Source organism: Hypomesus transpacificus, chromosome 13 (genome assembly GCF_021917145.1).
Source record: "Hypomesus transpacificus isolate Combined female chromosome 13, fHypTra1, whole genome shotgun sequence".
Taxonomy (NCBI): Eukaryota; Metazoa; Chordata; class Actinopteri; order Osmeriformes; family Osmeridae; genus Hypomesus; species Hypomesus transpacificus.
This window is the reverse complement of record NC_061072.1, coordinates 13,294,454-13,320,744: the sequence shown is the minus strand read 5'-3', so window position 1 is coordinate 13,320,744 and position 26,291 is coordinate 13,294,454. Positions and strand designations below refer to the sequence as shown.

The 26,291-nt window shown below is 47.3% G+C and overlaps 4 protein-coding genes and 1 non-coding gene across 9 annotated transcripts; 3 read left to right on the top strand and 2 right to left on the bottom strand.

The window, feature by feature from the left end:
• Positions 1–6: 6 nt before the first annotated feature.
• On the bottom strand, positions 7–5,765 carry pms2 (PMS1 homolog 2, mismatch repair system component). The gene is made up of 15 exons (XM_047032904.1): positions 5,266–5,765; positions 4,934–5,073; positions 4,726–4,812; positions 4,475–4,577; positions 4,193–4,376; positions 3,825–3,992; positions 3,657–3,754; positions 3,357–3,456; positions 3,178–3,262; positions 2,931–3,083; positions 1,874–2,765; positions 1,557–1,748; positions 1,290–1,390; positions 992–1,161; positions 7–710 (listed from the first exon to the last, which is right to left on the bottom strand). Exons 1-15 carry the CDS (start codon positions 5,277–5,279, stop codon positions 567–569), a joined length of 2,631 nt encoding a protein of 876 aa, XP_046888860.1. The 5' UTR covers positions 5,280–5,765; the 3' UTR covers positions 7–566.
• Positions 5,766–6,028: 263 nt separating this feature from the next.
• Positions 6,029–16,480, top strand: eif2ak1 (eukaryotic translation initiation factor 2-alpha kinase 1). Of its 2 annotated transcripts, none has more exons than XM_047032899.1 (15): positions 6,029–6,406; positions 8,662–8,829; positions 9,121–9,257; positions 9,347–9,390; positions 9,509–9,608; positions 9,705–9,785; positions 10,046–10,145; positions 10,286–10,334; positions 10,454–10,796; positions 11,017–11,113; positions 11,297–11,403; positions 15,013–15,133; positions 15,556–15,635; positions 15,785–16,018; positions 16,215–16,480. In XM_047032899.1, the coding sequence occupies exons 1-15, from the start codon at positions 6,247–6,249 to the stop codon at positions 16,332–16,334; spliced, it is 1,941 nt and encodes a 646-aa protein (XP_046888855.1). In that variant the 5' UTR covers positions 6,029–6,246; the 3' UTR covers positions 16,335–16,480. The 2 variants fall into 2 exon arrangements, with proteins under 2 accessions (XP_046888855.1, XP_046888857.1); XM_047032901.1 differs by lacking the exon at positions 6,029–6,406 and adding an exon at positions 7,051–7,223.
• LOC124476143 lies at positions 7,940–8,053 on the top strand. Its single transcript, XR_006957011.1, has one exon. It is a non-coding gene; the product is annotated as a U5 spliceosomal RNA (small nuclear RNA).
• LOC124475978 (ankyrin repeat domain-containing protein 61-like) lies at positions 11,410–14,662 on the bottom strand. The gene is made up of 7 exons (XM_047032902.1): positions 14,144–14,662; positions 13,770–13,864; positions 13,433–13,604; positions 13,107–13,307; positions 12,720–12,840; positions 12,537–12,624; positions 11,410–12,296 (listed from the first exon to the last, which is right to left on the bottom strand). Exons 1-7 carry the CDS (start codon positions 14,270–14,272, stop codon positions 11,813–11,815), a joined length of 1,290 nt encoding a protein of 429 aa, XP_046888858.1. The 5' UTR covers positions 14,273–14,662; the 3' UTR covers positions 11,410–11,812.
• A 384-nt stretch (positions 16,481–16,864) lies between the features above and the next one.
• On the top strand, positions 16,865–25,901 carry usp42 (ubiquitin specific peptidase 42). 4 transcript variants are annotated; one of them, XM_047032897.1, is made up of 17 exons: positions 16,865–17,009; positions 18,441–18,681; positions 19,265–19,471; positions 19,730–19,840; positions 20,174–20,273; positions 20,946–21,013; positions 21,138–21,208; positions 21,321–21,403; positions 21,544–21,655; positions 21,798–21,938; positions 22,052–22,152; positions 22,273–22,438; positions 22,531–23,175; positions 23,330–24,543; positions 24,713–25,029; positions 25,208–25,317; positions 25,484–25,901. In XM_047032897.1, exons 2-16 carry the CDS (start codon positions 18,450–18,452, stop codon positions 25,282–25,284), a joined length of 3,645 nt encoding a protein of 1,214 aa, XP_046888853.1. In that variant the 5' UTR covers positions 16,865–17,009; positions 18,441–18,449; the 3' UTR covers positions 25,285–25,317; positions 25,484–25,901. The 4 variants fall into 4 exon arrangements, with proteins under 4 accessions (XP_046888853.1, XP_046888854.1, XP_046888851.1 ...); XM_047032898.1 differs by having other exon boundaries at positions 16,866–17,009; positions 19,262–19,471; positions 24,716–25,029; XM_047032895.1 differs by having other exon boundaries at positions 16,866–17,009; positions 19,262–19,471.
• Positions 25,902–26,291: the final 390 nt, after the last annotated feature.

The window sequence follows — 26,291 nt, the reverse complement described above, 5'->3', positions numbered from 1 at the left end:
TATGGGAAATGGAAATGCTGTGTGCTCTCGACTGCTGCCCTCTACAGACAAAATAAAACCAATGCACGACATCCGCAGCTGAGTCCAGCAGCCCCGTGGATATTACAACCTGAGGACCGTCTGAGCTGAGTAGTCTCCCCCTGCAGGGTCTGGCCTGAAGAGAGTCAGACAAAACGCAGACATTGGTTTGTCTGAAGCAAGGATTGGTGGATCCAAGGCAAGATAAACTTTATCAAAATAAAAATGACCAAACATATTTGTATTTGTCACTTTATTGAAAATGAGCATATACGTGAACATATTAAAAATGTTGATGCTGAAATAAGACAATTTAAACAAATGAAAGCATGTGGTACTAGAAATATATTTACAGGATTTAGCAGACGAGTTCCGTTATTGTGCTTTTCTTCAACTCAAGCTTCACTTAGGTGCAACTAAAACTTTCCAAACTGCGACGCAGTGAAATGTACATTTCTGTGCCACAGATGAGTTTAAGCACGAGACACCTCGTGATGCTTTCGCTTTGGTCTTGAAAGGTAGAGCCACGTGTCTGAAGGGTTGTCGTCTCAGTCCGGTGAGATCATGTCCAGGTTGGCCAGGTGTCTCATGGTGGGTCGGCCATGAGGACAGTTCCAGGGCTGCTCGATCTCTCCCATGTGAAGCACCAGCTTCTTCATCTCACTGACGCTCAGAGGAGTGCCAATCATCACCTGAGAAAGTAGACCGTGAATCGGTACAGATACATTACATCAGCTCATCAACATTGCTCGGTAGTTCATACATGTTTACAGACATCTCAGATCAACCAGGATTAAGAGGATATTATTGTACTGCTATACCAAGACTAGATAAATACAACTTCATTGTTCATCCAGGTCTGAAAAGGTATTCAGTGTCCTATGAGTACATTTCTATATGTACAAAAGATAATATTATACAAATCATATTAAATACCAACCATCTTGAATCAATCAAGTCACGTCACACTCACAGATTTCCTGCAGGCTCGGGAGGCAAACATGTGTCTGACCCGGGACGGTCTGCACATGACCCCTGGGCAGTCACTCAGCATGAAGATGAGCTCCTCGATGTCCCCTGGGCCGAACGTCCAGTTCTTACTGGTGGGGAGGGACACCAGCTTCACGCGCTCCATCACCTGGGCTGCAGGGGTGCGGACACACAGCCAGATCCCAGTCAGACCGACATCACATGCAAGCGCTGTTATGGCATATCCTGTATATGTCTCATTCTGAGACTTTGAAATCATGAGACAGGTGCTGTCCTCCTACCATCCTCATCGATGAGGAAGTCAAAGCCATTCTTCCGGAAGATCTCCAGGTTCTCCATGAGAACGTTTTCACTGACTGCGGTTAGATGGAGGTTCTGAGGTCTAAAAAGACATGACAGAGGATGGAAGTGAACGATTTGTTGAACATTTGTAAGTAGCTGTGTGTTTGTCACACAGTTGTGTTGATTCTGTAGTCTGAGTATGACAGATACTGCGCTCCACTATTAAACAACGTGGGAGCTTTGAGAGTATTGTCGAGATTTCTCACACTATGAGTCTCTGCCCCTGCAAAGCAGTGTGCCGCTGAAGCATCTCGAAGTTATACTTCTCGTCGGTGGCATGCTGGTCGATAATGAAGATGTCATCATTTAGCTTGGTGACGATGAATCCAAGGTTGAACTGGCCGATGATCTCCATCTCCTTAAACATGTCTTTTACTATGGAGGAGAGCGGGTGTAAACTTTTAGTAATACAGCTGGACAACAGAGGCCTTACAATAAGGGGTTTGACTTTGACTAACCCAAATTAGGATGACCATTCCTTCTTGTGGTTTATTAGTAATCAGAACAACCACTAGCATCAAACCTGATTTCCTTCTTCAGCTCGTCTTCTGCACTCTGGTTCTCTCCAGGATTGATCTTAGCCCTGAAGCGTCTGTATCTCAGTCTGTCCTCGTCCCTGTCTCTCTGCCTCTGCTGCAGCCTCCGCACCTTCCCCTTAAGCTCTGGGACGGAGAACTGCAGTGGCTCCATCCTCTTCTGGAAACGCCTGGGGGCATCCACCCTCGGGCCAGAAGATCCCTCAATGCAGGCTTGGGCTGAATCCTGGCTGTCTGAGGAGAAACGGTCATCCTCCAACTTAGGCTTTTTGGCCTCAGGGCTTAAGTCTGTGCTTGCAGTGGAAAGGTATGGTTCACTATGATAGTCTGATGGTTTCTCGTTGTCTAAATGTTCATCAAATATATCGTTTTTAGTACCAGGATTGCTGACGATGTCCGTAGCATCAGGAGAGTTGAACTCTGACCCTTTACCTTGCAGGCTCTCAGGGGTTGCTGTGGTAGAGTCACACTCTGACAGTGTGCCCTCTCTGCTCGAGTCTAAATCATTGTCTGAAGACCTCCCATACCTAAACCCCTCCAACACAGACCGGCCTGCTGGGGAACCCTTAAGGACATCTCTGGTGGGTCTCGATGGGAAGTGTGAAGTTGGTCTGTGAGTGTTACCCTTCTGAGACCCTCCGAAAAAAGACTGTAGCTTTTTTTGAGTGGGACCGCCACTGACAGCTCTGGATACGTTTGTGGGGTTCCTTGTACCCTGGTTGCTGTGCACAGAGAAGGCAGCTTTAAGCCCAGCCAGGTTCAGAGAGGAGGACTTTGGGCTTAGGAGCACAGCCTCTGAGTTGTCCTTGGGTTCTAGAACACTCTCAGCTGACGGAACCACCTGACATCCTTCTTCAGACTCCGCAGGTTGGTAAGAATCTAGGGAGGAACAGACAAAACAAATGTCACAAAACTAAAATTCTAAGAAACTGTCAACGATAATAGCAGCTGTAACAGCAGAAATAAATATCTAACAAATAAGGAGACAAAACAAATATAACACACTACAACAATATGTGATAACAATAATTGAAAGGTTCTTACTGGTGCTAGGTAAAGCTGTGTGGTTGAGGCTGAACTTGTTGACGCCTGTTTCGTACATGGAGATGAGTGAGCTCTTAAGGATGGCTAGCAGCAGCTTCTCCTCCTGTAGGAAGATCTGACGCTTGTCTGGTGTCACGTTTACATCCACACAATCTGGAAAACACACAAACAAACACTCAGGTGGACTATAGAGGCGGAGAACATTTCGGACTTCCATACAGTCACGTTTACTTTGCACGTTGTTTACCTGAGGCCACAGCTATGTTCAGAGCAACAAAGGGATACTGATGTCTGTTGAACATGTGATAAACCTCATTCACAAGTTTAGAAACCTAGAAGATGAGAAACACGTCAATACAAAACGCAAAACCTTCCACGTATAATTACTTTGATATCTCATCTCGGTTAAAAGTAAGTTCTACTTACCTTCGTAGGATCACACGGGCGGTTGTTGATGAAGAAGAACTGTCTGTCAGTGGCACTTCTCCCCACCCCGTGGTCCCCCCGGGATATAAACCCAGAGATGCTGCAAGAACAACCCCACAAAAGAAGAACTACGTTAGACAGTTCATAACTGAGCCTAGCGAACCATAAGTCCTAGGCCAACCATTCGCGAACTCATCTTCAGGCTCCTGTGAGAGGCTGACCTAAGAACAGACCTAAACACAAAATAACCCAGCGGCAATCCCATCAACCTGAGTTGGTATGGAGAACCCTAGAACTCACGTGAACAGTTCTTGCGGTAGCTCCGCCCCTGTGAGCCCATAGTCCTCCTTGACGTTCTCTGTAGGAGATAGCTGCTGGAACGGGAGGAGGTTCTGAAGCTGTGGGAGAACCAAATCGTCAGAGCCATAGCGTTGGTGTTATGGAATCCAAAGAAGAAGACGTTCTTACCTGCTTCGGTCCAAATATGGCCCCTATGTTGTCCCTCATGCTGTGGCTGCCACCGGTGTTGAGCACTGGGCTGCGTTTGCCTTGCCCTGTCTGGTTGGTGCAGGTGATGCGCACCCCTGAGGAGATAATGCAGTAGGACTGGAGCACGTGGACCATCTTTGTGAAATCCTGACATGAGGGGAAAAAAGACAGCTTGGTAAACACAGCGTTAACTGTCCACCTTATATTCAAACGGGCCTCCGGCATAAAGGATTATGCAGATCGTCAGCATACAGCGGGCTAAAAACAGTTTGTGAGTAATCATGATAAGACAGGGCCTAGTATCCCAACATAGACCCTGTTATACCTCCCCTTCTCCTTTCACCCACCTTCTTGATGTTGCGCTGGAACTCCTTGTGTCTGACAGGCAGGGTGTAGAAGAGATGCTGCAGGATGACTGAGGTGCCAGGCTGCCTGGGACAGGGCGACCGCTGCACCAGGTGACCACTGTGGTCAAACACCAGCTTGGTGCCTACCTGAACTGACTCATGGCAGGTCACAACACTCAGGTTGCTGGAAAGGGAAGGGGTGGACGGACAGAGAGAGAGAGAGTGAGAGAAGAAGAGACAGAAGCCACCAACATGAGCACTATTTTGAACACATTGTCCTACCTCAGAGCACAGAGAGAGCTGAGGGCTTCACCTCTGAAGCCAAATGTCTCCACGTGGATAAGGTCTGAGAAATCTCTCAGCTTGGAAGTGTAGTGCTTCAGAGCTTAAGGCAAGGAGAGAGATACAGCTATGTAACAACTTTGTAAACAACTTAATATCCAACAACAAAACAGCATGGTGCTTGCAGAAGTTTGGGAACTAGCACAGCAAGTGCACAGTTCCTTTAGTGATGGATAAAAGATGCCACGCACTCAGTCCTTCAAAGTTGGCCTCCTCCACTCCTTTGCCGTTGTCAGACACCTCCACCAGCTCTACTCCACTGTCTTTCAGTTTGATGTCTGCAGGATGACAGACCACTGTAGTGCCGTGTACAAACTACAACACAATACAATCCGAAGGTACTTACCACCCAGCTGTGTACCTTTGTAGCACTATTCGAAGACACATCATGACACTCACCAACATTAGTTGCCCCTGCATCGATACTGTTCTCAACCAGTTCCTTGACGGCAGTGGCCAGAGTCAGCACCACCTGACCAGAGCAGATCTGGTGCACTGAGTGCCTGTCTATGGCCTTGATAGCCTGAGCCGGCTCGACACTGTGCGGAGAGAGAAGGAATCAACCGAATTACATGGCTGCAGATTGCGAGTTATTAGTAGGTCGCTAGCTAGCTATCTAAAGTCCTTGGTAATGTACGCTACTAAACAAGTTAGATTGTAAAGTGAATAATTACCGACTCTGTCGGCTATAATAGTTTAAGCTATTTAACTACAGCTATTTGCGTACTTACCAAGCATCTGTCATACTGACTACTGCTCTACAGACGAAAGACCATATTTAACTATCTACAAAACTGGACAATGCAATGAACTGTAAATTCTAAAGCGAGACAAAATAAAAGTCTCGAGAAAGCAATGCACTGGTATACAGTCAGGCTCATCAGACTGCTTCTAACATCCCCGCGCGCAACCAGAAGTTGGTGTTGATTGGTCACGAGCGTCACGTACGCAAACTTTTAGCGCAGACTGAAATTTTGCTTAGATCGAATAATTACAAATAAGTTCATTATTTTAATATTAGCTTTTATCAACGCGTTTTTTCTACTATCGATACGTATGTATAACTGTGTGAATCTCATAGATAAATACATTTCACGTTTTTAACATTGGAATCATAGAGGCCTACAGTCTATGATTGGAATATGCCACATTTAATAACTTCCTGTTCACTTGATAGTTTCCATTTATTTTGATTGGGGGAATGGGACCTCCAAAAGTTTACCTATTTCTCATGGCATTGATATTTCATCATCTTAAAAGAGCCAATCACAAGGCTCATATGAGATCATGCTGCAGGGACTGGGTCAAAATCATCATACATATTTACTGATGAACACGATTCGGATCACACGTATCTCCTTATTCAATACACTGAAATACTGTGATCAAAAAAATAGGATCAGGCTGTTCTAATATAATATTTGCTCATAATATATGCATCGCAATTAACAGAATTGTTCTCCACCCTTAGCTTGGACCTAGTTAGGTGACGGTGCCTTTCATCGTGTTGGTGAGGCATGGCTGACAGGAGCCTTTCCCGGCTGGAATCCGATTTAATTTCTCACGAAGTAACGTTTGCGACAGAGTAGAGTAGACTGTAGAAGAATTGGAAATATGGCAAATTAAATATAGGTATATATGGTTTACAGTGAAGGTAACTACTTAGCTTGCTCAGTAGAGCAAATTCACAACACCTTTTCCTTCATATCGCTATGTTCGCTAGTTCGACATCGAAGGGGCTCAAACCAGAGGAAAGTTCGAGTAGAAGCATGAGCAACTTTTTGATTCGGCGAAATTTTACCTCCACCACAAGAGCCGAGAGAAGTGTATTTTCGTTGCCCAGTGAAGATGAAGAGGATATTCAGTTTGACAGTAAGTACTGTAGGTAGCTAGCAAACTGAATGTAATTTCACCTGCTGCATCCACATTTAGACAGAAAGTGGAGGGGTGGAGTCATAGCCGGTATTTGGTTTGACACATCAGTTACAACGCGGATTGACATTCACTTCAGCTTGTTCAACATACTGTATGCTATATCAACAAAACGTTTTGCTTTGAGGCATACTGTGCATTACTTACCAAGAGTAGACCTTTATTGACTATCCGGTGTTCAATAATATCTCACAACTTTAAAGGTATAGCGTTAGAAAGTTGTGTAATTGAGTAAATGGCTCAAGGTGCTGCTCTGACCCTGTGATGTGAGTGATGTGTGCGTGTGCGTGTGCGTGTGTGTGTGTGTGAGAGAGAGAGAGAGGTAGAGAGAGAGAGAGAGAGAGAGAGAGAGAGAGAGAGAGAGAGAGAGAGAGAGAGAGAGAGAGAGAGAGGAGGAGAGTGTAGATCACAGAGGCAGCACTCAGTGATGCAAAAACAACAAAAAATGAGAACCTTGTCAAAGACCCAGGTGGTATGTTTCTCAATCCCTCCTTCACCTCACAGTACTGCTTTTTATCATGGACGAGTTTTGGGGTGGTGGGCCAGTCTGAATGGACTGGTAATGGTAGATAAGCCTCCCTACCGAGCACACCCTCACATGCATAAACAAGATGGGCTGGGAGACTTGCTAGTCAATGGATGGGGTGATCTCAAGTAGAGCTGAAAGTCATTCATATTTGACTTATGTCACACTATGATAAAATGGACTCTGGGGAGAAAGACATTGTTGAATTGATAGCCAGGGTTATTGCTGAAGGTAAGATAAACATATTTGCTTAAGCTGTCTGGTTAACCTGGAGAATTGTGTTATACGGTCAAACTAATATAATACGTTGTGTACGTCTAGGATAAGGATGTAGGATCTTTTTTTTCTTTTTTCTAAAAATCTAATGAAGACAATGTATCTTGGAACAAACATCAAAGTAGTCCTATGATAATAGTGCACTATCATCCTTGTTATCTACGTGTAGATAGCCATAGTAATAGGTGTCGCTGTTGTACTTTTGCTGTCAGCTTCAGAACAAGCTTCAGACTGGTGTAAATGTACCGCGCATGCACTGTAACGTAATGGCAGAGAATGTCTAATATACATTAACAGGCTCTGGTTTGGCTTGAATTTAAGCAACATACGTCTACGTAAAACAATTGTTTTAATTTTGTTTTCAGAAGCGATCAGCCCAATAACATTCTATAACTTTTTAAGTTATGTTAGGCCTACATTGCTTTTTTTCCCCGCTATGTAGTGTACTGTTTTGCGCAACGTAATTGTTACTTCCCATCATGCTTTTCGCGTGTACGCAGACCAAAGACAAAACCGTTTATTACTAGATTTACTAACATACGTCGCATGTCTGTCGTTTTAAACACGTTTTTAAGTACTAGCCTGGATATCCTGGAAAAACACGATCAAACCATGAAATGCAATGTCATGTCTTAGAATGTGGCCGTAAAGGTTGTCTAGCAATAGTCAGTACACTCTGGTTTCTCTTCAGATCGTATAAATCTTTCGCCTTTTACTAAAGATTTCCGTGGAGAGGAACATTACGAGTATCAACCAATTTTTTGATGCCCTGCTCACGCGGGGCTTCCTGAACTGTTTAAAGTATATATGATAGAAGAAAATGTGATCATGGTATCTTCATACGACCATCGTCAATGTTTTTAAACCGAGGAGAAATATTTGGAGCAGGACGTCAACAGGCGGCTGAGGGCTGCACTGCGCATACTAGTATAGCAAGTCAAACGATCGCATTCAACGGTGTGGCCTGAATTATCAAAAACAATACATATTCCTAGTGTTAACCAGTGGTGCAAAATGCTGCGAGCCACATTATAGGCTAAATGTGCGTGTCTGTGTGCTGCTTGCAGATACATATGCAGTTTCTCATGATATCACATGGATATAAAATTCCCCCACATTGTTTTTTGATAAAAAATTCCAGGTTGCTGCTTTTATTTACACGTTTTTCATAAAACTTTATTAACTTGAAACTAGAGATTACGTTTGTGTATTAGAAAATAAATAAGTATCTACTTCATATTACAAATAGGCTGCACTGCTAGGCACAATCTTTTCTGGAGAACGTGACTGCCTCTGAGGGGATAGTTGAGAGAGACAACCCGATTATGATCTAGTTAGCCTCCTAGCCTCTCATGCCAGTAGGCTAATGCTCAGAACTCCTTCCTGTCCTCAGCCTCAGACAGCAGCAGTAACTGTGAGGCTCTCATAGCGGGGAAGCAGTATCCATCCATCCAGGAGTTTGCGTCTGCCATCCCCAACCACCTGCTGCTCGGCTCGTTGCTGGAGCACCTCTGCTTCGTCTACGAGAGGGACCCCTCTCGCTCACACATGCTGTTCAAAGGTAAGGCTGACATGCAGACTTAAACGTTTCGTTAAAAGTGTTAAAAGCGTGGAAATTACAGAGTGTAGGCTACCACTTTTCCAGTGAAACAAGGGAGGCTGTTTTCAGTTTTGCATCTCTTTTCAAAAGTTTAGAATTTGATTAACAGCAAAGCTTCATTACACTTCATGGACTTCCCCCAATCTGCACTGCAAATATGCACTTTTTTGGTGGGCATTATTCCTAATGAGGAACGTTCAAAATTGAAACAGCCTTGATTTGTGAGGCCTGTTCTCCATCTTCCCCCTTCAGTCATTGGTCAGCGCCTCGCAGCAATGAACCTTCTCTCCCCATTGGCTATCAGTGACGAGTTCAGCACGGTCAGACTCCAACATAACCGAGCCTTCACAGAGCTCCTCCACGCTGCCAGTAACTCCCTATTCCCTCAGGTAACACATAGCACCTCACAAACAATCTTCTTCTACCTCCTTTCATCTACTTTACTTTCGGTGTAAATGTCTTCAAATTGTCATTTTAGGGTCAAAGATGCCTTAACACAGACATCCAGAGCCTTACGCTGAGGTAAGTTCTGATTATGGCTAGTTACAGTTGTGTGATTGGTGTGTTTATGGTGTGTGTTCTAGTGTGGCCTGACTCATGGGGCCTTCTCTACATGATAGTGTCTCTTATCTCTCTCTAGACCAAAAGAGGGCCTCTTCCAGGCACAGAGCTCACGCTACCTCAGCGAGTTTGAGGAGATCTCTCAACTTGGAAGGGGATCATATGGCAAAGTCTTTAAAGTAATCAAATACTTGATAAGGAAAATAAAAATGACCGCATATGAAAACCCTACATGACTATGACATGACCTCTCTATGCACCCTAATTCTTTGTAGGTGACAAACAAGCTTGATGGCCAGAATTATGCTGTTAAGAAAATCCTGATAAAGAATGTTTCAAGGGAGGACTGTATGAAGGTATTGAGCAAAACATTTGTTTAACATTCTTTGCCAAGTTGATAAAAAGCACTTTTTATCATGATAAAGATATTTATTCTACAGAATTGTTACAATGTATTTTACTTATCATTCCCTACTTACTATAATTTGTACCAGCTTTATCTTCTGGGCGGTGGTGTTCACTAGATGCAGGACACAACAAGTGTTTTTCCTTTTTTTCCTTTATTCAACATTTATTAAATCTTATTTAACCTTCTATCCTCCTGCCTTTGTTTCAGGTCCTGAGGGAGGTGAAATTGCTTTCCAGTCTTCAGCATCCCCATGTGGTGGGCTACCACACAGCCTGGATGGAGCACGTCCAGCCCAACAGAGCCACCAGTAAGGAGCAGTTCACCCACACACACTAGCCTAGAAAATAACAATGTGAAACTGTGCACCTGTAGGTCTTTTTAGAAACACAATTAAAGGCTCCATTTTTAACTTTCTCTCCCCCCCCCCCCCCCCCCCCCCCCCCCCAGAGCTCAAATCAGTCCTCCCAGCACTGGAGTCCCCTGCACTACTAGAGAGGTGAGGTCTACTTATCACTGCACATCCCACACCACACCTCCTCAAAGACGTACAGCATGAACATTCATGAACCAGTTGGCATCTGACCGTGAGCCTGCATTGTCCCCTCGACCTCCCAGGACTGAGGACAGTTCTGCTAGCAGCAACGGCTCCTCCATCGTCTTCGAGAGCTCCAACTGCTCCAGGGACCGAGCAGCGTCTAAACCCCCGACCAAGCAGGGAGAGACCAGCCAGGCAGTGTGCCCCAAAACCATGCAGCTCGTCCCAGACAACTACGTTCCCTGTGTGTTCCTGGGGAGGGGGGGCCAGGGTGTGGGGCCCCCGCTGAAGGAGCCGTGTCCGGCCGTGAGCTGGGACGGCTCGGGGGTCTCAGAGGACGACTCCAACGGGCTGGAGGTGAACAACAACTCCTGCACTGACAAGGACAGCCAGAAGTGGACAGATAAACACTCGTCCATGGAGGTGAGAAACATGATGTCATCAGTGCTTTTCATGATACTCAACGACATTGCTTCAAGGTACGGATTAGGACTGGGGTAGGATGCAGCTTTGCAGTAGGTTGCACCTACACTCGTTCCTAATGCAGCTCAAAACAATCACATCTGAGCATTAAAACAACGTTATTGGTGTACTGTACAGCACTGACATAACCCGGCTTGTGGACCTCTGGATCATGTTTTAGGTGCAGTTCCACCTGATGCTGTACATTCAGATGCAGCTGTGTGAGCTCTCCCTCAAAGACTGGATCTCTGAGAGGAACACCAGACGCAGCTCTGCAGGTAAACAGACAGTTGCTCCCTACACAGCAACACGCTTCCCACTTCGAAATCCTGCTATTCAAACAAGACGCGTTTTTGACTAAAGTGCATACACCTTGTCTCGTTTGACATGTACTCATTACATTTAGGTCAGGGTTAGTAAGACTTTTGTGTATTGAGCGTTGCTGGGCTTGATGTGTTCAGATCCGTACGGCTGTGTGGACACAGTGAAGACTCTTAGCATCCTGAAGAGAGTCCTTGAAGGTGTGGAGTACCTTCACTCCAGGGGGATCATGCACAGAGACCTGAAGGTAAGGAGCAGTGTCCAGTAAACTACAACCTTTATTTTGTCCCCAGAGGGGCAATTTGTTTTGCAGCAGTAAAAATACAAAATACAAATACTAACAGTAATAACACTATCACAATACACACAATATCAAAAACAGATGTAAAAACAGATGTAAACCACAAGTACCCTGTTTTAAAACTAAGAAAAAACGATTGGGTCGGGTGGTTCAGCTGATTATACCTTATGTTATGTCCGGTGTGTAACATTCATCGTGACATTCCTGGAACCGAAGTAGAACACCATCTCTGTTCATTATGATTTTACTGGCATTGAGGTGGAATTAAAGTTTCAAACAACAGAATCAGAAAAGAGTTTAATGAGGTGGGTCATGCATCCCCCTCCGTGGAACTTGCTAGAACGTCCGGAAGGTGTCAGTGTTCCGAGGCTCTGTGGCGCTCTGGTGCGGGGACGTCCAGAGAGTTGGCCCTCTCCGGCGGCTCCTCGCGATGAAACAAGTCTGACCAGCTGCCGGACTTGGCCGTGTCATCGCCGCTGACAAAGCTGATGTCACAGGAGCTCCCCCAGAGGACGTAGCGGTGCAGCCTCTCAGGGAGGAGCTCCGCCAGGGTCTGACGGCGTAACGAGCCGTAAGACTGGAACGCCTGGATCATGCAGATGTCCATGAGGCTGCGAGGGTGCCGGGTCAGGGCCAAGAGCTGCTCTCGCTGACGGGAGTACTGGGGCAGCAGCAGCGTGCTGGGCTGGAGGCCCGCCCCGTTGGCGATGGTGAGAGGGGAGGTGAGGCTGAGCAGGCGGCCCAGCAGGGAGGTGTGGCAGAGGTTGGGCTGATGGTCCAGGAACAGAAAGAGGCAGTTTTCCCCAGCTGGCGTCTGCTTGTTGATGTCGGCACCACGCCTGGTTCAAACACAGACATCCCATTATTTGAAAGGTAACATTGTAACAATGTAACAAACATCAACTCTGTAAATGACACAGGAGAAGTTTGATTTCATTTCAATGGAGGCCTTTTTGGCTGACTGTTGCATTGCTTTCAAGACAATGAGTAAATGGATCCAGTGCGCCCCAAGTATTGTCGGATGTTTGAGTTTCGAGGACGTTTGAGGTCTTTTGTGTCCAGTCTTGTGAGCTGCGTACCTCAGTAGCAGGTTGACCACGGACTCCTTGCCCACGCTGCACGCCTCGTGGAGGGCCGTCCGGCCCACGTTGTTCACGGCATCCACCTCTGCGGAGGGGGAGGAGAGCGCTGATGTGTTGGGGTTTGTGCATTTATGCGCTGTGTGTGTTTGGACCCCACAGGGACGTAACCGTAGCCCTTACCTGCCCCCTGGTCCAGCAGCTCAGTGATGCATCTTAGTGCTGTGTCCATGTTCTTCACTGGCCTGCAGGCTGTCGCCAGGGCAGCCAGGTGCAGCGGTCTGTTCCCCGAGTGGCTCACCGCCTTCAAATCAAACACAATGTCATTGGTTATAATACTGTATATATATATATATATATATATATATATATATAAATGATATTGATGTGATACTGTATACATATTTATACTGCATGGATGGCTACAGGTAAAACCCCATTCATTTTTGGATCCATTGTATGGAAATCTGTCCCCAGAGGACATCAGTATAAATCTAAGGGAGGCTGGTAGAGACTTGCTCAGGCACAACAGCAGCAGCAAGAACATATGGACAAAGAGGTCAAAAGAACCTTGTTGACATCTGCACCAAGCTTGATCAGGCAAACGGCAATCTCTGTGTTGAGGATGCCGGCGGCCATATGCAGGGGCGTCATGCCGCACAGGTCTGTGGTGTTGACAGCGGCCCCGTGGCTGGCCAGGATGTGGATGGCGGAGAGAGCGGCAAAGCGCACGGCCAGGTGCATGGCTGTCTGACGGTTCCCACTGTCCACCTGGGGAACATGATGCAGAACACAGGACTGTCTTGAAGGTCATTTGGCAGTGTGACAGAAACAAATAATGCTTCTCTGGGTTTGATTTGACTTGTTCTCTCTTGGAGGCTAGTGTGGTCACTCACCACAGTATTGAGGTCGACTCCATGGTTGCAGAGGACCTGTAGGCAGGCCTCTGCCCTCTTCTGCATGCTGGCCATGGCGGTCTGAAAACGTGATTGTGGTGCGGGCCAGGTGGCGTGGATGTAGGGCCAGTGGGTGATGACCAGGTGGAGGGCATTACGACCCTGTTGGTCCCTGGGGAGGAGAGGAAATGAAAGGCCAATATATTGGTTGGGCAAATGGTTGGATGAATTGGTCAATGGTGAATTAATCAAGGTTCTTGTGAATATGTGGTCATACAATAATCGAAGGATAGTTGAAAACTGTAGGTAACAACATTTAATAATGGTGGTGGGTTACCTAATTCCAGGGTTGGCTCCCGCCAATAACAAGCTCTCTATACTATGAACTTTCCTATACGAGGCTGCTAAGTGAAGAGGGAGGATAGCAAGACCCTGGGGGCATAAAACAAGAACAAACATGTCCAAATAAGCACGTTGAGAAAATAAACTGCAAAATTCGAATTGTTTTTATGTATTCTTTACGCTATTATCTGCACCAGATCAGCGAAAATCGAGTTTTGCGATAACAGTTCATTAAACTTAGTGGTTATTATTGTGGTTAGTTGTCAGTGGTGATGAATTACAGTATGCGCAATAGTTTTTGAAACTTATTTTGAAGCACATTTGTTAGACTACAAAGAAAAAAACAATTTCACGTGAAGAACTCTTTACCTTTGACGGCTTGGATTTCGATCCATTGATCATTGAGTTGGTCCCGTATTTTTTTGCAATATTAACAATAAGGGATGCGTTTTCTGATAAAATTGCGGAATACAATTCAATTGCTCCGACAGCTGTCATACTGTTTTAGAAAATAAAGCCAGGTTTATGGTTGGTAACCAAAGTGGAAGGCTTAAATAGTCTAATAAATGTTGACTTTCTGGTTTACTGTCAGGCTATGTATGTGAACTGACTGTTCTGTTTTTTCTTGACGATTTGTAAGTTTGCTGTCAAATTGTCGATCATATCTCCACTAGTAGCCTACGTGTGCGTCAAAGCACTCTTGTTGTCTACAGTGACGCTCCATATCGGTATGCGCTAGCAAACACATGCCCTAGTTTTATGAGAAAATACGCAAAGAAAACAAAACATGCTCACCTGTTTTTGATGCGCTGAAAAGACAGTGCAATATTTCCAAATCTGTATAGGTTCATTAACGGGGTGTGATTTCAAAAGATTAATGATACTTTGCGACTCTTCCTGTACAATGGCCTCGTGGAGTTTAAACTGCACATGATCGAATTCTTCCGGTAGTCCATCACAGAAATGTAACTTGTTATTTTTCTGTATCCTGTAGTGCATACAGTATGGACTCAGACAGGGTTTGTTTTGAGTGTTACCCATTGACACATGAAGATATGTTAACTTTTTTTAATTACACAAATAATGTGGTCTATCTAGCTCTGAATTTTGTATTTAAAAAAAAAGAAAACTCGTTTTCATCTGAATGTCTGACTTCACAAGGTTTTGGAATATTGCAGCAGCATTATGACCTCATGTATTTGTGTGGCAGTTAAAGGTACATTCCTCTTTTTCTTTAGCCTAGAAATATCTTCCTACATGGACATGACTTCAATGTGAAGATAGGAGACTTTGGTCTGGCCTGCCGGGATATCATTATGGACAACCGTGAGCCACTTCCGTCCACCTCAAACAACACTGGTAGGAGTTTACCTTTCTATGTTCAAAATCAATTAAGTCAAATATTGCAATTTATTAATTCAACTGTTATTCATATCCGAGAAATCTATGAAGAACAACTTTTTCTGTGATGACTTGAGAGTAGCAATATCCAGTATAACATGTGTGACTTGGCAACAGCTGTAACCACGCTCATGCAATTTTTGTGGAACGGCCGAACAACAGATTAAGCTATAGAGCTGCTGGTCGTAGCGAAATATATAGATACATAATCTTAAGAATTGATTTTTTAAGCTTGTTGAATATTGTAAAGGTTCTTCAACATCAGCTTTCAGGTCATTGAAGTCAAGTACTTTTGTTCAAATGCAACCTTTTATGAAAGCGCCTCTAGATGGCGCTACGTGTACATGATACCTAACTAACTCCTTGTGATTTATTTACAGATTCCTCACACACCACAGGAGTGGGGACGTTTGTGTACGCTGCACCTGAGCAACGGGAAGGTTCTCATTATGACTCAAAGGTAACTTGATTCATAGGTTTTACATTCTAAACTAATTTGACACACGAAAAGGGTCAAAGAATGACTGCATGATTCAATTGCAACTTGAATTCACTTTACAACAAGTCGAGTAATAGTCATTACCCATATTTCTGTGGTCTTCCTTTTAGTCGGACATGTACAGTGTAGGGGTGGTGGCCCTGGAGCTGTTTCAGCCATTTGGAACTGAGATGGAGAGGGTGCGGACCCTCGAGGACCTCCGTGAGGGCAACGTCCCCGAATCCTTCTGCCAGCGCTGGCCCGTGCTTGCTAAGTACGTCAGGCAGCTCACCAAACGAGATCCCTCCCTCCGTCCCAGCTCCACCCAGCTGTTGCAGAGTGAGCTTTTCGGCAACAAAGACATGGTAGGAAACACTATGATAACAGACCTCAGGGCTGAATCCTAACTTGCGATGGGTGCAGGAAAGCATGGGCAGTCAATCCTATATACAGATTCCCAGTTGATGGTTTACAGAAACTATGCAGTTATGTGTGTTCTGTTGCAAACAAGCAGATTCTCTGACTGATTGGAGACGCGTCCACTGTCTCTTTCTCTTGTAGGTGATCCATGGTTTACAGAGAAGGGTTGAGGAGCAGGAGGCAGAGATTGTCCAGCTCAGAAGACAGATCAGTCAGCTGCAGGGCACTCACCCTTCCTCCTCCAACTCAGACCAGACGTGACCATATCTCTTTAAACTCTCCAACCTATTTTACCCAACTGTACCTTAACATATGGGCATGCCTGGGAAATGTAAATGGCCAAATGTGTGTGAGGTCTACAAGATGTTACAAGGCCACTGTACATTAAAGATTAATTTATCAGCGTATGTCGTGGATATTTTTTCTGGAACAAATCTAGGAAGTCAACGCATTAAATGTTTTCAATGCAAATAGCCTACACTTAACTAGAGTACTTATTTTTGTAAGAATTAAGATTTTGTTTGAGAACATGTTCTGTAGGAAAATGTAATAAGTTCCAGCAAATATTAAAATGAGTGAAACAAGTCATCTGAACCGGCGTTGCGAAAAAACTACCGGTGTAGTTTGACGTCGCCTATGTCACTCATTAATTAAAACATTTCTGGAAATCGCCGGTTGTCCTACCTAATACCAATGACATTTTTAAACAAAGTCGGATTTTGTATGAACAGTAAGGTCAGATGTGTACGTGCCATAAAGTCCTGTAAGCATTTTCCCCAACGAGCCACAGCGAATCAGGAGTTGCCTTTCGACGTCGATCCCCGGATCTACCCGTGGGGAAATTAGCTACGTCATTGTTCACCGCCGGACACCCGCTAGAAATAAGGAATGGATGTAGGCTACAACGTCTAAAAATGCATTTGTAAAATATTACAGGTAAGAACATTTATGTTGTATAGAATACTATGTATTGTATTTACACAACAGAACCATAACCGTGCATCTAACCTTCAAGGTTTTATTGTAGTTAGCTTACACCGGTTTCCTCGCTGAGTGTCATGTCGGAAACCAGCGCTCAACCACCGGTGAATTTTAAATCTCGAGCCCCTCCTTTTAGTTAGCTAGTTAGCTAGATTTCCCTCCGTTGATTTCTAAATGATATGTCCTGGTTTCAGTGCTATGGCAAAACTGAACTTCAACACAACATTTACGGATTAGAACGGGGAATGGTAGCTAGCTTGAATCATTGCGTACCAGCCGCACATTATTGTTGCACAATGCTAACCGCAATTGCTGCACCATGTTTCGGCAGTATTGTTACGCTCGCCGTTACCATGGCGTTTGTTCTTACCACGCGCGCACTTGTCTGAATCAAACATTCTGAAGTGTGCTCAAGAAAGACAGCAATATTTCGGTTCACTCTCCACATTGTTATATGAATACTAAAGTTTTGATCAAGCTATTACCAATATCTGAATTTGTTGCGTGTTCGAGGCCTATCTCATCTGCTAAAGCCTCCGCTAGTGCTAGTGAGCCATACTGCCAGGAGTGGGAGGGACCAGTTGCCGTAAACGTGTGTAAAGTCAAGTCACTTGTCTTTGAACTTAGCTAGTTGCAAACGGCTAATTACAGTAGCGCTTAGATTATTTAGTTTGTCCCATTTTGAGGAAAAAACATAATCATTAATGTTAATTGATTGCACTTAAGATGTATTGCTTTTGTTTATCCGTCTTGAATTAGTTAGATTGGCTTGGCCCATTTCGTTTCAGTTTGATAGTCTAGCTAGCAGGCAGACAGATCTGCTTAGCTAACTCCAAACTGAAACGAAATGGGCCAAGCTCCGCTGCCAGGGAACTTTCATGCTTGTCGCTTGAACAGCTGGGAATTTGCAGATGTAACTGTAAGCTACACACGTACGCCTTGGTTAACCTTGGCTCTTACTGTAGGCCTTGGTGTTAGCTTTAAGCACACTGTAATCAATTAATCTGAAAACTCGTCAATTAATGGTGTATTAAATAAGTTGTAAAGTGCCATATGCACGCTTTCTCGATGTCTTTGTTTTTTCTTTCTTTGTTCACTGTGAATTATGCAAATCCAAGGCTAAACTTGTTTACCATGCCTGTAGGCGAGTACACTAACTGCACTTAACTCTCCTACTTTGACGTAATTCACAATGCTTGACACTGAAATTTGAGTTTTTGACCTCACTCAGCAGGCCATATCTAAAATATTTGCTTGTCATGTTAAGTCTGAAGTCAAATGTCACACACATGGATTGTTACCATGTGTCATGGGTGCTCTGTTTGCATAACCAAGTAAATCTGTTGACTTTCCAAATGTAATATCTATGTGTGTCACCTTCAACAGCAATGAACAATGACCATAGTTGACAGATCTTCGGAGAAGTCTGACCTGGAGTCAGTGGGGTGCAAGCGCTCCCCCTTCCCCAGCGGCGACGCAGGGATGGACGGCAGCTGCTCCAGCTGGGGAGGGGGACCCTCGCCCAGTGACCCACCCAGGGTGAAGGCAGGGGGCTGCCTAGGACCCACTCCTGGGGCAACTGTCTACAGCAACACGTCCCACTCTGGGGACAGGCCCAAGGATCAAGGTAAAGGCCTGTGGGTTACCCTGACTGGATATGTGCTCACTCTCCTTTTGAATATGACACCACTTTAGGAATCTGCATTTGGCTGGAAATCTGGTTTCTAGATTTTGTGCCAGCTTACTATAGTTGCATACTGCTTGAAGGAAAATGTACCTGGAGCAAAGCAAAAAAAATAATGTTTCATTTTTTTTTTTGCTTCAATGTAGCTAAATCTTCGGAGACAGTGCATAGTTGGTCCATGCCCAGCCATGCCTCGTGGCTTCTTTCCTTTTTGTCCCTTACTGACTGAACAGGTTTCCTGAGTGTTGTTCTCTACAGCTTCTACGTAGTAACTCTTCCTGTTATGTAGCCCTATTGTGTTAAAGGACTTAGGACTGTAATACATCACCTTACGTTGCCTGTAGAGGTGACCTGAATCAGGCTTGTCTACAATTTCTCTGACAAGTTTGGCCAATTGCCACGACACGTTAGCAAGATACACACCAGGCGCGATTCATCTATTCAGTAATGAAAAAAATGAATGTATGAACGCTTAAAGGTAATTTGTCATCATTGTTGCTGTGTTGTTCCTTGTTGTGTGCAGCAGTGCTGACCAGTGGAGACGGCATTGCCCTGCCCCAGAAGGTTCTGTTCTCCCCGGACCGCCTCAGCCTGAAGTGGAACCAGGTCCATCGCATCGGGGCAGGCCTGCAGAACCTTGGCAACACCTGCTTCCTCAACTCGGCCATGCAGTGTCTTACCTACACCGCCCCGCTCACCAACTACATGCTGTCCAGGGAGCACTCCAAGACCTGTACGTGAGCTGGCACTGCTTCTTAACTCAGCACCGCAACATCAATCAAACTGTTTTGATGGAGTCACTCACTTGTTGATCAAGATTGTCACTTGTTTTTATGTCGCAGCTAATGTTTATGTTGTAAATCTATGTTTGGATCTGTGTAATTGTGTATCTTTTACGGTTAATGCGGTTTTATTTTACAGAACCACTTACTGGTTGACTAGCAGTGGAGAACCCTAACTTGGCTCTCCTTTTGTCCGTGTGTGTGTGTAGGTCACGAGCCAGGCTTCTGTATGATGTGCACCATGCAGAACCACATCACCCAGGTGTTTGCTAACTCTGGCAACGTCATCAAGCCCATCGGCGTTCTCAACGAGCTCAAACGTGAGTGGCTCCCCTCTTGGAAAGGGTGTCTGGCAAACAGCTATCCCTTCAAAACATGATAGGTGGCGCTGTCCAGCCCCCCACTACACTTTGTTTTTGGAGGGAAAACTTTCCCTCCAAGTTTTCACAGGACTTCTCACATGATTAGGCACAGTATTTTTGGGAACAAAGAAGTATATGGTTTGAATTCAGCAATAAATACCAACTGGCAAATGAACAACCAAATCCAAACTCCCATGTTCGTTGTTGTTTGGGTGGGTGTTTGCTCCAGTGTAGCCCCTAATCCCATCGTGGAACTGGTTTACTCATCGTTTTCACCCTCCTATCCAACAGGGATTGCCAAGCATTTCCGCTACGGGAGCCAAGAGGATGCCCATGAGTTCCTACGCTACACTGTGGATGCTATGCAAAAGTCCTGCCTACCTGGAACCAAGTAGGTGCCCACTTGTCTGGAACTTCCTGTACAGAAACAGCTAGAATAGTGCAAATCAGCAAATACATGCCGTCAAACAACGACAAGCGCGTTCAACCCGTGACGTAGCAACATACTCGCAGTCACCATGTCATTCGTCAGTTCTGTTTAGTCTTCAGACACAACCAGGAAGTAGTCACACATGTGAATGTAATCTTGCCTACTACCACCCAGTGAGCCTGTTGATAGATGGATAAGGTGGAGGTCATCCCAGAACACCGTACCCTGAAAACAGACTAGATAAGGAACCTCTGGTGCCAGGCAGATTTCTTACTCTTACAACAGGTCGCCTCTTTCAGTAATTACTCCTGCTCTATTTCACCTGCAGTATCTTCTTTCGCTTTCACTCTCTCTCTCTCTTTCTTGCTTTCTCCTCTTCAAAAGGCTGTTATGATTCAGTGTTTTGGTTATTTTCTCTTTGTTAGGGACGCCGCCGTGGTGGACAATAGCGCATAACACTAAAGCTAACACTACCTGACCCTGATTTGATTCCGACCCAGGCCGCTTCCTGCATGTCTCCTCTCTCACTGTCTTTCTCCCTGCTTTCCTGTCCCTCGCCACTCTTTTTGTAGACCTTCAGCATCTAGTTATTGTTTGATGTGTAATGCTTGAGACCGTTTCCTCCCGCTCCAGGCTTGACAGGCAGACGCAGGCAACTAGTTTCATCCATCAAGTTTTTGGGGGATATCTAAGGTCTAGAGGTTAGTACTCGTGACCTCTTTATGGAGCTTAGCATTTACTGTTTCTTTTGGCTAACACCATCAAATGAAATACCAGCAAATGAACTTAACAGGAGGCTGACAGTTTGCTCTCACCCCTTCACAGTAAAATGTTTAAACTGCAAAGCAGTCTCTGACACCTTCGATCCCTACCTGGACGTCGCCTTGGAGGTTAAGGTAACTGCCCACCACCTGATGCTTCAGTCAATGAGATGAAGAGGAGTGTCTTGGAGTGTGTGGGTGTGAGCATTTCTTGTGTGTCTGTGTGTGTGTCCGTCCCCCCCTGCAGACTGCTCCCAGCATCACCAAGGCCCTGGAACAGTTTGTGAAGCCAGAGCAGCTGGATGGGGAGAATGCCTACAAATGCACCAAGTGAGTTTATTCAACAACCGTGAAGTCTTTTCAATGTTTGTCCTGAATCCCTCAGACGTTGCAAATGGTCACCCTCGACCCACTGTTGTGAGGGTATAACTGAGCCCAGAGTGTGTGTGTGTGTGTGTGGTGGCCTGCAGGTGTAAGAAGATGGTCCCTGCCTCCAAGAGATTCACCATCCACCGTAGCTCCAACGTCCTCACCATCTCACTCAAGCGCTTCGCCAACTTCAACGGGGGCAAGATTGCAAAGGTACCAGACAAGCACTTACAAGCTTTGCTCTCCTGTGTCACGCCCAGTTGTGTGTGTGTGTGTCTGTGTGTCTGTGTGTGGGTGTTTCACGCGGTAACCCCCCCCCCCCCCCCCCCCCCCCCTCCTTCTCCCCCTCTGGCAGGACGTGCGGTACCCAGAGTACCTGGACCTGCGCCCCTTCATGTCCCAGAGCCACGGGGAGCCCCAGGTCTACGCCCTGTACGCCGTCCTGGTCCACTCTGGCTTCAGCTGCCACGCCGGACACTACTTCTGCTACATCAAGGTGGCACACACGCGCTCTTAGAACTGAACTGACGTAGCAGTAGTGTGTATATCAGAGATGTGTGTGTGTGTGTGTGTATAACACAGCTCTTCCTGTCTCTCCCTCTCTCTCAGGCCAGTAACGGCCAGTGGTATCAGATGAACGACTCCACGGTGGCCGTCAGTGACATCCGCTCGGTCCTGAACCAGCAGGCCTACGTTCTCTTCTACATCAGGTACCCCGTCACCGCTCCGCTGGCCCAGCGGTCCGCTAGGTAGCATGCGTGACCCCCCCCCCCCCCCCCCCCCCCCCCCACGCGTCCGGGTGTCCTGACCCCGTTATGATGCTCCCTCAGGTCCCCCGAGCTGAAGAACGGGGGAGATTACGGCCACCCGAACCGCAACCCCGGCCAGTCGTCCCCGCGGCCGCCCGCACTCACCCCGCGTCTCAACACCGCGCCCCGGCACGCACACGCCTCCGCCGGCTTCATCGGCCCGCAGTTGCCCCCTCACATGTCAAAGGTAGGGGCGGTACACACATGGTCATACACGTGCGCGAGCGCAGACGTGCACACAGCTGGAATGAATCTGTGTCACGGGTTTTGTTTCCTCAGAACACCCTTCTCATGAACGGGAACGGCTCTCTAAGGGACCACCCGCCTGGCTCCAAGCCCAGCACCAGCACTGGAGGCCCAGGCAAGAGCGCCCACGGACTCCTCGCATCCTCATCCTCCTCTCTCTCCCGGCCCACTGGGATCCCGGAGCCCGCAAAGCGCCAGAAGCTCTCCTTCTTCATTGGCCAGGGCAAGCAGATTCGCCCCTCCTCCTCCTCCTCCTCAGGCCCCTCCTCCTACTACGCCCAGCCTTCCTCTTCCCACTCTACCTCAGACCCCTCGTCCGCTCAGCACCCGCCTCGCGTGAACGGCGGCCCGGCCGGTAACGGGAGTCAGGGGGGCAGCGCCGCGGCGTTCCTGGTGCCCTACGAACACGAGTCGTCGGAGGAGTCGGACCAGGAGGCCGCTGGCCACGAAAACGGCCTGGGTAAGGCCCGCGTCAACGGCAGGAATGGGGGAGGGCCCGTGTACGGCCCCGCCCCCCGGCCCCAGCCGCCCTCCAAGACCTCCGGGGAGGCGGGTCAGCACCACAACGGGAACGGCAGTAACGGGAGCCCAGCCTCTAACGGCGTGCCCAAGCCCAGCGTGCCCAAGCCCAGCCAGAACGGCCACCACAAGGTCAACGGAGACCAGATCCCCGACAAGGTCAGGGAGATCCACTAGATCCATCTTTCGTTCACTTTCTTCTAACCAGCTACACTGATAATAAAAGAAGAGCCTTAAAGTGTTGATTTCAAATATTGCACCATGGTGCATGTGTTTAACGTTTGCCTTATTCATCTGTTTGTGTGCTTTGCAGGTGACTGAAAATGGCCATGGAGCCTTGTCCAGTGTGGGTGCCAGCACGGTGAATGGCCAAGAGTCCCACCATAGTCAGACCACCCCCACCCAGACCAAGCCCCCTGTCCTGAGTGAAGGACTCCCCTCTCCCACCCCCGAGAGACCCGCCTCCATTAACGACATAAGGGCTACCCCCCCCTCGGTCCCCACACCCCTTGCTGCTAGCACTCCATCCTCATTGGCCGCGGCCACTAAGATTGACGCCGTGACCGACGCCTCCAGGGAGGCTGCCTCCTCCTCCTCTTTCCTTTCAGCTCCCGCCATCTCCCCAGCCTCTTCCCAACCTCTCAGCCCCCCCGTCTCCCAGCCTCCCCTAGGCCCGGCGCCGGAGCCCAGGGCCTCTGTGCCGGCCCCGGCCCCACACGGGGAGCACGGGGCTGGGGACAAGGCCAGGGAGCTCCTGAAGCCCCCTCCCCACAGCAATGGGCTGGGGGGGAGAGGAGACGGCAAGCCCAGCTCCAAGGAGGAGAGACGCTCATCCAGGGACAGAGACAGACCCTTCACCTCAGACAGAGACCGGGAGAGAGACCGCCTCTACTCCTCCGACAGGGAGCGAGAGCGGGACCGGGACAGAGAGCGCTACCCCAGGGACAGAAGCCGGGACCAGGACCGAGACACAGGCCGCTATCGCTACCACAGGAGGGACCACAGGTCGTACCGGGACCGCTCGTCAAGCTGGGACCGGCATCACCGGGACTGGGAGCGGCGGTGGGAGAGGACGGGCCACCACCACCCTCGGGACTGCGACCGAGACCGCTGCTCTCACCACTACCACCAGCGCCCACGGGAGGAGCGAGACCGGGAGACGAGGGAGCACAGGTACCACGCCCATCGAGACGACCCGCACGGCCGCCGGAGGAGCAGGGAGGAGGGCAGGGAGAGGGGCGAGGGCAGGGAGAGGGGCGAGGGCAGGGAGAGGGGCGAGGGCAGGGAGAGGGGCTACCCCGCCAAGCAGGAGCAAACCTCCCTGCCCCGTCAGAGCTCCAGCAGGACCACCCTCTCCCCCCCGCACCCCTCCGCCCCCCTGGGGGGGTCGGCCCTGAGCAGCGAGGACCCGAGGAGGAGCCGGGGCGCCGAGCGGGAGGAGAGCTCAGAGGAACGGCTTGCCAAGAAACACAAGAAGGGCAAGAAGAAGAAGAAGTCTAAAGATAAAGAGAGGCACCGTAAGCAAAGGTTGGTGTCAACACAGACAACTCAGAACATCCCCACACCTCCTTTTTATCAGATTGTAATACCAGGGCAGGGTTTTTTGTTGTTGTTGTGTCATTCCTATTTACTGACTGACCCCCTGCTTCCTCTTTCCTGTACTCTCCGCTCCTCCCTCCCCCCCCCTCCCCTCCAGCAGCTCTGACGCGGAGTCCTCCGACCGGGGCGAGGGCGGCTCCTCCTTTAAACACAAGAAGAAGAAGAAGAAGAGAAAGAGGCAAAGGCACGACACGGAGAGCGAGTCGGAGAGGTCGGAGGTCGAGAGTCGCACGACCCCGAGTTCCGAGGGGCAGCGGGGCCACGACCAGAGGGCGGGCCACAAGCGCCAGCACCACAACCCGGGGAAACGCCGTCGACTTGATGACGACGATGAGGGCCACCTCTCGTCTGGCCACACGTCCCCCTCGGCAGCAGCCAGCAGTGGGACACAGCACCATCTGAATGGACACACAGGTACTGTAGAGACGGCAGCCATTTAGCACGCACTGTCTGCTTGAAACAATCTGGCGGAATGACCAAGTGTCTGCACCTGATCCATGTATGGTTGAGCGTTGTGGCTGTAGCATTGCCATGACTCATGATGATACCCATGCATTTGCTCACTGATTTGTCAACGTGTTGTGCATCTTAGGTAACGGTTTCAGTCGACCCATCGGAGACTCCCATGGAAGTTCTACCAACAACACGTACTCAGACATGAAACACTGAGACAGTCTCCTCTCCTCTCGCTAATAGAACAATGTAAGTGACTGTTACTAACCTGTGATGGATAATGCTCTTCAGTATTAATGGTTGTTGAAGAAAGGCGGCTGTTCGTTGGTTGTTCAGACTTGCTGTTAGTGTTGTAAATCATTTCCTTCTGAATGTCTTGACACTTCTCTCTCTTCTTCCTGTTCTCTCCTTTTAGACTTTGAATACTGTACAAAATCAACCTTTTATGGAAAATTGAAATTCAGCAGCAAAGGAATGAGATCCGCTTATTTGAACGTGGTGCTTAAATCATTGGAAGAATATACTGTATTTTTACCACCTGGAACCGAAATGTTTTAAAGATTCTAGATTCTCTTTTTTTATTGTTTATGTTTGATTGAGTTTTCTTCTCCTAACTCATTGTTTGACAGTGAACCCTGTCTCTCAATGGCCATTTATGATAAAGAATTAATATATACTTGTACTGTAAAGACACGAAAACAAGGAAAACAACTTCAGAAGCCTGGAGCTTGACCACCTCACCTGCTGCTCAGTGGAAGACTCAGGACTTTCAACTTTGACCTTAGTTTGAAAACAAGACTTTAAGTACTTGTAAGGGTCATCTGGTTATAAAAGGAAAAGAAGAAGAAAAAAACCGAAAAAGACATTGAACTGTCTTAACTGCAAGATGTGATGTCATAAATACAAATCTGTTGGATGAAGGAGGCCTCGAGAGATCTGTCCTCCGTGTAAAGAGGAGGAAGACAGAGGAGGAAGACGAAGGAGGGATGGAGAAATGAACTGAAGATGAGCCGAGTGTGGTGGGACCTTCACCTGGACAGACCTTCACCTCCACACTCATCCAGACAGGACGTTTTTTCTTCTTTCTAAAGCCTAAGATCTTTCGAGCCTCTTACAAAGTGTTTCTTTGTCTTTCCCTTTATTCTATCACATTTGAGCTATTCTTTACTTTAAATCTCATTATTCGAGCATTCAAAAAAAGCATAAATGTTGATCATGTTAAT